Source organism: Styela clava, chromosome 4 (genome assembly GCF_964204865.1).
Source record: "Styela clava chromosome 4, kaStyClav1.hap1.2, whole genome shotgun sequence".
In the NCBI taxonomy this organism is placed as follows: Eukaryota; Metazoa; Chordata; class Ascidiacea; order Stolidobranchia; family Styelidae; genus Styela; species Styela clava.
In genome coordinates, this window is record NC_135253.1 from 15,417,981 (window position 1) to 15,429,703 (window position 11,723).

Below are 11,723 nucleotides of genomic sequence, written 5' to 3' on the forward strand. Positions count from 1 at the left end.
TAGGTAGTTTCCATCCACACAAGCATTTCAAGGAGACTTGCTCGAGCCAAACTAAATGAGCATCGTCAGGTGATCGGTAAGGCTGCAAGTTGAATTCAGCCCTGCAACCTCCTGCATAGAAGATAATATTAATTAGTGGGCTAAATTCCTAAATTTAAACAAACCTCTATGATGCATTATGTACCAGCAATGTTACCTACGATTAACTGAATATGTAATATGTCTAATAAATTCACCTACAAAAGCAAGTTCGATAGGTGCAAACTTTGTGTTATGGAATTGTATCGCAGCACAGTTTTGTATGACACCCTCTTTAAATGAAATTTCAATGATTAAGCGCAAACATTAAAATTACTAACTTTGAACTTTGTCATTATCTGCAAAATGTTCCACACAAATCTTTCCGCTATCGCGTTTGTAATCTTCTCTGATAAAAAAAAACGTCTATGATGTCCAGAATTGCTCTTTACAGCTTGCCTGTTATTCCAGCTTTTCAAGTAAGCAAAACTTCTTAGATATAGAGATTATTTTGTTTCGTTACAGGCGCAAAAAGACAGGTACTACACGTAAAAAAGACGCCGAGTAGCAAAAGCGAGCGGAAAACGGACACGAAAGGCGACGAGAAATATGTGCATTGGAGCGTATCATGAAATACAATGTTTTGCCTGTAGTCTTATGGAGTGACGTCAGAGTTGCCTATCATGTTGTTTAATGTCATTGGGCGGACAGACTTGCATTGCGTAGTTTGGCATTTTTCATTTTACTGTATGCGGATTTTCGAACTCCTGGGAGTCGGAATCGAATTTCTGATCCCTACGCTTGAAATAACCACAAAGTTGGCGGAGTATCACAAAAAAATGACGATAGGGTTCTTTTTATTATCAAGGAAATAATGAAAATGACGTGGGATCAAATTATCACGTGATCGACAGCTGATTCAGCATGAAAACGAAAACAATCGCCATTGTCTGATTGTGAATGCAAGGTTGTGCCATGTTATTCCGTTATTGCTGTTTTGTTACGCTTTACAGCTATTGCAGTATTGGGCTGTTTTGAATGAAAAATCTTCAATTTAGCCTAGTATTCCATAAGTCAGTTTTTATTTATTCATTTGAGTTATGATTTTGTTTTACGTTCGCCTTACTGCCTTAACAGTTGTTTAGAAATAATCATTTATATACAGTATATAATAGTCTACATGTCTGCATGTAGATTTATAGCCTTATAAGACATTTGTGTATAGCCTAGTTAGGGTTACAGGGCTAGGATTGTACCAGAACCGAAGGTATGGGTATATGTTGCTACTGTGGTAAATAAATATTCATAAATAAATCTTTAAAATTATTTTTAAACGACTCCCGAGGAAACTGAAAATTGAAGTCATACTGTCATAACTTGAACTCAAACTGATCAGAAAAGTCCAGAGGGCGAAAGCTGTAAACCGATCTGATATCCAGTACGGTATATCTTTCAAATCTATCTTAATTTCTGCACTTTACTTGATAAACGCGGGCGTAGCGGTGGTGCTCATCGTGCTAAGCATTAGCAATACGCTCGTCACCGCATCTGTAATTACTGAATTACTCTGCGTGGGTTCGAATCCCATGAGAGGATGGTTATGTGCGAGAAGATTGCTGGACTCCTCGCCGCCGTAGGGTGGTTCACATAACCGCTGGTTGGTACTCTCCCCCGGGATAAATATGTGTATCCTATCCTAAACCAATCAACCAATTCATTTTGGTGGCTCTAGTATAAAACAAAATTAAAGTCTTTTTGTTTGGTACCGTGACCTGATAACTGACTACTGGACTATGTCAAATACTGAAATAAGAGCTACTTTGCTATTAACACATACATATGATATATTTATTGTGACTAGTTCTCTTTCATGACCTAATTATATCATTCCATGATTTTCGAGTACTACTGTAGAACCTAAATTTGTCTTCTATGACGATGAGTTCCTATTGTGTGAGAAGATGTCTTGTAGTAAGGTCTTCAAAGGATTTAATTTATACGTCAAGATTTTCAATGTCATCTTATAAAATCAGAAAAAAGTTCATTGATTTTTTTCATAAACAACACAACCATGAGTTCATTTCTTCATCATCGGTCAAACTTCTCAGCGATCCCTCATTACTCTTTGTCAATGCCGGAATGAACCAGTTCAAGCCAAAAATATTAGACACTATTGATCCAAATGACAAAATGTCTTCATTAAGACGAGCTGTTAACAGTCAAAAATGTATACGTGCAGGAGGGAAGCACAATGATTTGCAAGATGTTGGTAAGGACACATCACATCACACATTTTTTGAAATGTTGGGTTCATGGTCTTTTGGAGATTACTTTAAAAAAAAAGCTTGCGAGATGGCACTTGAATTGTTGACTGAACAATTTAAATTACCCCTAGATAGATTGTATTTTACCTATTTTGGAGGGGATGATTTACAAAAACTAGACACTGATACGAGTACAAGAGATGTGTGGAAATCTCTTGGAGTACCCAGTAAGAACATTTTACCATTTGGATTTAAAGATAATTTCTGGGAAATGGGAGATAAAGGGCCATGTGGGCCTTGTACAGAGATTCATTATGATTATGCCGGAAACGGGCGAGATTTGGTAAATGCTGGTCATTCAGACGTTGTTGAAATATGGAATTTAGTATTTATGCAATACAATAGAATTTCAAATGGAGATCTGGTATATTTACCAACAAATCATGTTGATACAGGAATGGGATTGGAACGAATTACTGCAATTTTGCAGAATAAGAAATCAAATTATGATACAGATTTATTTCTACCTATTTTGAACCAAATTGGAGAAATTTGCAATTGTCCAAAATATCAAGGTACAAATACTCCTATAGACGAAGCATACAGGATTGTTAGTGACCATATACGTATGCTAGTAATTGCAATATCTGATCATGTTTATCCCGGGAATGCAGGGGCTGAGTTAATCTTGAGGAGAGTGTTACGTCGAGCTTACCTCAAATCAAAACAAATATTACATGCTCCTGATGGACTTTTATGTGAATTAGTTCCAATTGTAGTAGGTTCCTTATCGTCACATTATCTGTACATGAAAGATCGTCAAATTGACGTAATAAGAATAATTCGCAACGAAGAAGATAGTTTCATTAATGTTCTAAAAAAGGGTGGAAAAATATTCAATAAAGCTATAAAGAATATTAGTAAGGAAAAAAATTTTCCAATGGAAACTGCTATTCTACTGTATAATCATTATGGATATCCCATTGAATTAATAATAAATAATCTTAACGAGAAAGATATTGTTTTGGACATTGATGAATTCAATAGATATCAAGAAGGCCGAGAAGAGTTGAAACAATCAGGAAGAGAAATCGAGAATAAACAAATGAAACAAAATATTGAAATTACATCAAATATTATCAATGATATGAGGTCGAAAAATATTCCTGCCACAGATGCACAACCAAAATATATTACTGTAAGAAATAATGATACTAGGTCATATAATTTTCCATCATTATCTTCAAAATTGTTATGTGTTATTTCAAGCGAAGGCAAATTATTGGACACTGTCGAACCTGGTCTCCACTGTGCTCTTGTTTTTGATAAAAGTTCTTTCTATTATACTGATGGTGGACAAGTTGCAGACAAGGGATCAGTGGATGTTGATAACACAGAAGCCTTCAGTATATTGGATGTCAATTACGCTGGAGGGTACATATTTCATCATGGATACATTTCTAGAGAATGTATGAGTCTAAAAGTTGGGGATGAGGTTAAATTATCGCTAAATCCAGCAAGAAGACGGGCATGCATGCGGGCTCACACTGCAACTCATATTATTAACCATGCATGGAGAGAAATTATCGGATCTGATATTATTCAACAAGGATCGAAAGTAGATGAAGATAGCTTTCGATTAACTTTGAATGGACCCACACCAACAAGCTCTCAACTCAATAAAATCTTACAAGTAGTTCGCACTCAAATTTTATCAGATGGTAATGTGGTTGCCAGTAACATTGCTTTGAATGATGCTCTTGATGATGGTAACATCCGAAGACTAACAGACAATATATATTCTGATCCAGCTAGAATTATTTCTATTGGTAAATGTTCTCAAAATAACCATTCTGTTGAATTATGTGGTGGCACACATGTTCAAAAAACTGGAGATATTGGGCAGTTTGTTATACTATCTTGCAAAAGCCAGGGATTAAATAGAACAACTGTTAAATGTTTAACAGGAAGGCCAGCTGAGGACTCAGAATCATGCCTGAAAGATGTCCAGACAAGAGTTTGTAAACAAGTTGATGAAAGCAAAAAATTATTGTCTGAAAATGATATCTCTGTTACGACGTACAAAGAAATAAAAAAACAAATTGGACAATTGAATCATGAAGTTATTAGTGCTGATATTTCAACAATTTGCAAATCTGATATGCAGGCGAAGTTGCGTCATCAGTCACAACAATTATCCACAAAAATCAAAAGAATCAGCCTAAAATCTAGTTAAAGAATATATATATACCAACTTTATATTTTTATATATAATATTTTGATCCAAATGAGTAGTAAGGGTTAAACTTCTAGGATTATAAAATATATCAATATGCTTTTGATCATTTAGATAAAGTGGTATTGTTTTGACATTTTTTCTCAGTTCCTCTATCCAATATGCAAATTCAAGGCATATCGAATATTATAGTACAAATAATACAAACATAATATTCAGCAAGAATCCCTGCTTTTGAGAAGTTTTCAACTAACTGTGAGGCTGCGTTTAGCTTTGATTGGAAATTATTTTGGATATGAAAATGAATAGGTCTACCAAATTTGTCATTAAATTATTCAAACAATTTTTTATTATTAACATGTTTGTTACTTCAATTTTTAGTGTAGAATTGTAATATTTAATTAATCATGGGTCGTATCTTTCTCGAACATATTGGAGGTTCAAGATTGTTTGCATGTGCAACCTGTGATACATCATTGACAAATCGTGTGGAATTAATATCTACGAGATTCACTGGAGCTACTGGACGAGCATTTTTGTTCAGCAAGGTAATGCTGGTTAATAATGCTGGTTGCGAAATAAAGATCTGTACACAATTAAAGTAATTAGGATCCCAGTAATTACTATTTGATGCTTCGCTTGTTCAATTTCAAATATGGGTCTTAGATGAGATACTCGTTCAGGCTGATTTCAGTCTCAATAAGGCTGATTTCAGTCTCAATATTACCGTAATTTTTACCAATAGTAGCTAATTTTCTAATTACAGGTGGTAAACTTGACTTACAGTGAAGTTCAAGATAGAGTCATGTTGACGGGTCGTCATATGGTACGAGATGTTTGCTGTAGAAATTGTAAGACTAAGCTGGGATGGATGTATGAGTATGCAACAGAAGAAGCACAGAGGTAAAGGATTGCTTTTTGTAATGAAAGTGTGCTAGGAGCATGGTCACACACACTCATAAGTGAAGGGATCTCATCTCTTAGTAAACAACTATGACATTGCCTGGAGCTAAATCGAGATAATGGTGGTGTAAGAAAATACAAATTGATGTGAGGGTTGAAGTATTTTAAGCCAGTTCGTGATGAGGTAGCGATTTCCACATAACTATTGCTCTTGGTAAAACTTTTGAAATAAAAATTTCTTAGACTTCATAGAACATGGCTGTGTAGTTTTATACATACTCCAATGCCGATCTGATGAGTATTACCAATACATGACCACCTTCTTTCATAAAATACTTGTTTAATACGTCTCACACCAGTGTGCTTCATATTCATGATGACCAGTGTTGTAAAGAAGTAGTCAAACATTCTGACAGCTGTCTCCCTTTTTGATGTTTAGAAAATTGCACAAATAGAAATGTATATTTTCAGATACAAAGAGGGAAGAATAATATTGGAACGAGCTCTCATAATGGAAAGTGATGGATTTGACGAAACACCAAAACCATCTGTACATAGCATTAGAAAGAGAATGAATCAGGCAACTGTAACAACAAATTCATCAAACAGTGATGATGCTACAGGGGCATGGACCAGCGAGTAACTGTTTTTGTAACAAAACATAGTGAAACTGTTATTGTTGTTACATGGGACATGTTGGACTGACTCGGTGAATGACAACGTATCAAAGTTTGCCAGAGGATGTTACTATCATACACAAAAAATACTAGTGTTTGGCCTATGAATAATCAGGTACCAGGATATGCCAAGCCGCTGATGGGATTTTATCATTTATGTTTATATGTTCAAATTGAAATTATGAAGAGAAGTTGATGCCAAACTAATAACTTGTTACAACATATGAATTACAGAAGTAGTTCTATTTTGTTTTCATGCTAACTTGTGATCAGATTATGGGCATACTGCACCATTACTACCGACCACATATAGAAGTGTTACTGAGATCATGTTGAAATGTTATTACATTTCTCTGTGAGGTATTCCCTCCCCATATCAATGTGGTAATCTGGTAACACATTATGATAACCTGGCAGCTGCTTGCCTACTTTGTTCAAAAATTACTAATTAAAGAAGTTATTATTATCTTACATTTAATTTTTAAAGGTCTTTTTCACTTGCATACAGACTGAGAACTATTGTTTTTTTTTTTTTTTTTGAATTTCGATAAGGAAAAGGATATGGTCATTTTAAAGCTTTCAGGAATCATGGCAGCTGAATTAACTTTCACTTCTAGTCAAAATTTTTGACATGTGATACTTTATCTATATATTTCAGATCTATATTTATTCAATACATTATTACTTTTGACATTCTATGATTGTGTTTTTAAGCTATGGTTAGGGTTAGTGTGAATATTAGCAAAGGGTGTGGTAGGCAATCAGAGAGGAAACCAATTTTGCATGAGACGGTATATAATATCTGATGTGGCCAACACTGAATATTACATTCTGAAAAAATTGGGATATTGAATACCCGTATATTCAAAATTTAGGGTCATTTGCAGTGGCGGCGCGTGGTCATTTTAACAACCGGGGCAAGCTACTGCGGGACCAAGTCACCCCCATCTACGGGGACAGGATGAGCGCTGTAAGTTCTCCCATCATTTTATGAGTATAAAAACCATTCCATCGGCAAAAGCGACAATTTTTAACGATAAGAAAGTGTCTTTAAAACCGGTCCAAGTCAAGGGATTAATAAATATATACATAGTTTATTTTGAAACCTCTTTCAAAAGGAAAGGCAATATTTACCCAGATAAATACAATGACATATTAACAGAAACTTCGGGAAAGCAGACAAAACCTAAAATAAGGTTTAAAACGTTACTATGAAGAAAGGAAAGTTAATGCAAAGATAAGGACATGCGTCGCTCACTCATAGATATATATGCTGCTAGACTTCTACTGCTTGAACATATATGCAACACGCCGCGGTTTCTTGGAAGCAAAATGCTCAATAACGCGCTGATTAAAGTCATGCATCCCAGAAATAACGTCTCTGTGAATGGATAAAACAGCCAAGGAATTTAATCTGTCTTGCTTCATTGTGTTTCTGAGATACGTTTTAATACGCTTCAGCGTGCTGAATGTTCGCTCTGCGTCGGCAAAAGAAATAGGCGTCGTCAAAATGATGTCCAGAAATTTTGCAGACGCCGCAAAGGTAGTTACTAGAGTGTTATCTATGAGGAACCCATAGAGCGCGCAAGTTGATGTGATGTTCAAAAAAGTTTGATTGGTGTATATACATCGCAATTCATTTTCCAATTTACCCACGTTCATCATGGGGTAAAATTTGGAGATAGTAGCCAACAAATGGATGGGAAAATGACGTGCAAATTTTGAAAAATTTTTGGGGTTCATCAAAGAGAACGCGGCAAGGTGTTCACTGCGCAGACGATAGCCTATTTGATTCACCAGAATGTCACAGCATTCCTTTGCAGACAAAATCAAACGCTGCGTTGTTTACCCGCGGCGTAGAGAAGCACTCCATGTGTCGTCGTATTTTATTGTTTCCCTGATACGAGATACAGCATCGCAGAAGTCTGAAATACACGACTGCACAGACGCTCCATCCATTAGCCTTGACTGCAATGCGCCGTATAATACATCCACGTGATAGAATATTGTGGAGAAAAAATGAAAACTCACCATCTTCTAGCAGACGCTTTAGACCTGCCGCCTCCCTCACAGAGCGTTCGTCCCAAACCGGAGAGCTCTGAATGCCATTGAAACACTCAATGAGCTCAGACCTAATTTCGGACACGCCCTGCACCACGCGTGATTGGAAGTTCCAACGTGTTGGTGCACAAGCTGGGAGACGGCGGCTACATATCTGGCGAAGGAAGTCAGAGCGCTTCGGCGAAACGGAAAAAAATGAAGAAAACCCCGAAACATTTGCAAAAAATATACGGACGAGAGGGGTATCAAGACACATATTTTTAATAACGAGGTTAAATTGGTGTGCATAACAATGTAAAAAATGCGCATGAGGAAAATCTTCTTTTATATAAACTTGAACACCATGTTTCGACCCACTCATGACTGCCGCGCCGTCATAAGTTTGAGCTATCAATTTTGACTTCGCGTTGTAAGGCTGTAACACTTCTTTCAGTACAGCCGATATCCCGCAAGCCGTGCGATCAACGATTGGTACAAAGCTGTGAAATCTCTCGGTAGGTTTACCATCTTTCACAAACCGAAAAATCACAGCCAGTTGGGAAACGCACGTGATGTCAGTTGTCTCGTCAGACTGAATCGAAAGGAACTGGCAATTCTCAATTTCCAGAGCCAAATGTTGTAAATAAATTTTATACATTGAGTCGAGCAAATCATTTTGGATATCCTTAGATGTCCCTTTCGAAACAGTTGCGGCACCAAGATGATCTCTCAATACTGTATCTAGCGATGCGGTGTATTCCACCATATCCAAAAATACCCCTCTATTAGAAGAGCCAGCCCGTTCATCGTGCCCACGGAGGGACAGCTCGTGACAACCAATGAACTTCAAAACATCTATCAATCGACCGCGAACATGGCGGTTTTCCTCGACGTTTTGGTTGTGCCTACGAATAGAAACCGCGCGTCCTTCATCCAACTGTGCTGCAATATTAACATTTCCGAATGTTCGGTATTTTACTGCATTGTCCAGATGCTCTATAGAAGATTGATGATCCCTGGCACGCTTGGAAAGATGTTTAAGATCTCTAAAACCAAATTTACACCAACGTGAGTCACGGGCGGTAACAAAAAGTAGGCAATAAAAACAAAAAAGTGCATTTTTGTCCTCGCTGTAACACATCCATTCGTGTTTTTTATACCAAGTTTCTGCGCAGAATGTACGCCGACGCTTTTCTCCGTCATTGGATTGTTCCCGTGAACAATTTTTTGGTTGATAAGGCCCAAGACGTTGTACCACTAATTTTTGTTCCAGCGGCAGCTGCGAAAACGGAGTGCGAAGTAGTGCATCAACCTTATTCATTATGAGGTCTAAGGCTAAGAAATGCGAAGCCGGAAAGAGGTGAGAAGCTCAAAAGGAATGTGGAAAATCGAAAGCAAATGGACCGAAGGTCTCTAACTGATTCAAATAGCGAAACAAGCGACAAAAACGAAGGCGAGGAAACTATCAACTCTTCAAGCAACCAACAAACGAGAAGGAATGCGTGAATATGTCAACACGTTGTTGTAGGAAACGTCGGCATTGTGGCGTCATAATTTCGGGGCTAGCCCCGATCGGCCCCGATGATTTAGTAAAAGAAACAGAAAACAAACGTGGCGAGTGGAAGATAAAAGAGAGAATACGATATACAATGAGCAACCGGGGCAAAATCGCCGTCGCCCCGTCGACGTTCGGCGAAGGCTTTGCGAGCGAAAAATGAACCATGTCGGGAGAATATGGCTAGTGTAGACAGTCTGTGCAACCGATATTGAGGTATTTTTCGAATATTTTTAATTATACCGAAAAAAACCGGGGCATTGCCCCGGTTGGCCCTATTGACGCGCCGCCACTGGACTCATTTGACAGTGGATCATAAATCATTGTATATTCTGAAATTTTTTTGTGTGCCCAAAACGTTGTTTTGGTTGCTAATCTATTTTCCGAGTTGACTGGTCTTCCCTAATGGAACTAATAAAGTAGTTGATTTGCTTTAGGCTTATTAGTTAAGTAGTATATATATGTCGAACACAACATGTTTTTGTTGTTGAAAACAATGGAAAACACAACATATTTTGTATATATTTTTGTATATATTTTTTTTTTACAAGAAATCGATAGTTCAACATATTATTTACCACAGAGATTCTTTTTCACAGACTTTACTGTTGTTTTTGATAATTTGTGAATGCAATCAGCATTTCAAGTACATGTACCCACACTACTTGCATTTTGAAATTTGGATTTCATCAATATTACGTAAGTCAGTACGTATATGTGAGTATTATACGTCAGCGAAACATGACTGTATTCCTCATAGCAATGCTCGTATTAGAAGTGAATAAGATATGATTTATTTGATTAGCTTTTAGCATTGGCAGCTTTCGTTTATGTTCTTTAGCTTCCCAAATGTGTTAGTCATTAAATTTATGGTATATTTTGTATGTGTTTATATATTTGAGTATTGAGCAATATATATGAGGGACGGGTTTAAATCTTCTTTTTTGAGCCGAGTGATGCAGAGTGGTAATTTATTTCGTGTTTAGGAAATCATGCAATGTCGTAGTTAAGTTTTGTGCATCTGTTGATTGGAAACAACCATAAGGATGTACTGACTTTAGTAGAAAATTGGCAACTGAGTTGACATAATTAAATTCAAAAAACGCATGTTTACTGACCGACGTATGTTAAAATAATTGAAAAACGATTGTTATTGGAGGTTTAGCGAGAAATAAAATGCAACAGGCTGCGCATCGGTTTAAAAAAGAAAAATTACAATATAAAACAGCTGACAAAAAAAAGGTCGTGTTTTCCGGTCTAGTCTTTTGATTTGTATTTTTACAGTTGTTTTCATTTTTTATTACTGTTTTATTTTATTTTCGGTTTATTTTTAATTTTAAAAATTTTATTTTATTTTTTTTTTTTTTAAATTTTACAAGAAATCGATAGTTCGACATATTATTTACCACAGAGATTTTTTTTCACAGACTTTACTGTTGTTTTTGATAATTTGCGAATGCAATCAGCATTTCGAGTACATGTACCCACACTACTTGCATTTTGCAATTTGGATTTCATCAATATCACGTAAGTCAGTACGTATATGTGAGTATTATACGTCAGCGAAACATGACTGTATTCCTCATACCAATGCTCGCAAGTAGATTGTTCTTCCTCGTATTAGAAGTGAATAAGATATGATTTATTTGATTAGCTTTTATCATTGACAGCTTTCGTTTATGTACTTTAGCTTCCCAAATAGGCAACCCTAGTGATTTCCCTACATTCCCCAGATGTGATGCCAGACTTCAATACCTAACTTCGGTAAAATTGTCTTTGAATATTCAGAAAATGGCATATTTATCAGTGTAGAGTAGATGGTCTGTCATATACATAACACATTTTTATAAGTTGCAAATAGTTTCATCGCTATTGGCAAAATATTTACCACCCTCTAAATTTCGAAACACAACCCCCCAATAATGAAAATATATATATATCGGCTGCGATATATATCAGCTTCTCCTATCAAATCCTTCACCCAAATATATCTAAATCAATTTTGGAATACTTATATTTTGACTAACACT

The 11,723-nt window shown here is 36.3% G+C and overlaps 2 protein-coding genes across 2 annotated transcripts; both read left to right on the plus strand.

Annotated features, from left to right (window-relative positions):
- Positions 1-1,202: 1,202 nt before the first annotated feature.
- Positions 1,203-4,899, plus strand: LOC120326529 (alanine--tRNA ligase, mitochondrial-like). Its single transcript, XM_078111834.1, has one exon. It carries the CDS (start codon positions 1,951-1,953, stop codon positions 4,516-4,518), a length of 2,568 nt encoding a protein of 855 aa, XP_077967960.1. The 5' UTR covers positions 1,203-1,950; the 3' UTR covers positions 4,519-4,899.
- Positions 4,881-6,796, plus strand: LOC120327309 (protein yippee-like 5). The gene is made up of 3 exons (XM_039393769.2): positions 4,881-5,066; positions 5,285-5,421; positions 5,893-6,796. Exons 1-3 carry the CDS (start codon positions 4,926-4,928, stop codon positions 6,062-6,064), a joined length of 450 nt encoding a protein of 149 aa, XP_039249703.1. The 5' UTR covers positions 4,881-4,925; the 3' UTR covers positions 6,065-6,796.
- The last annotated feature ends 4,927 nt before the right edge of the window (positions 6,797-11,723 follow it).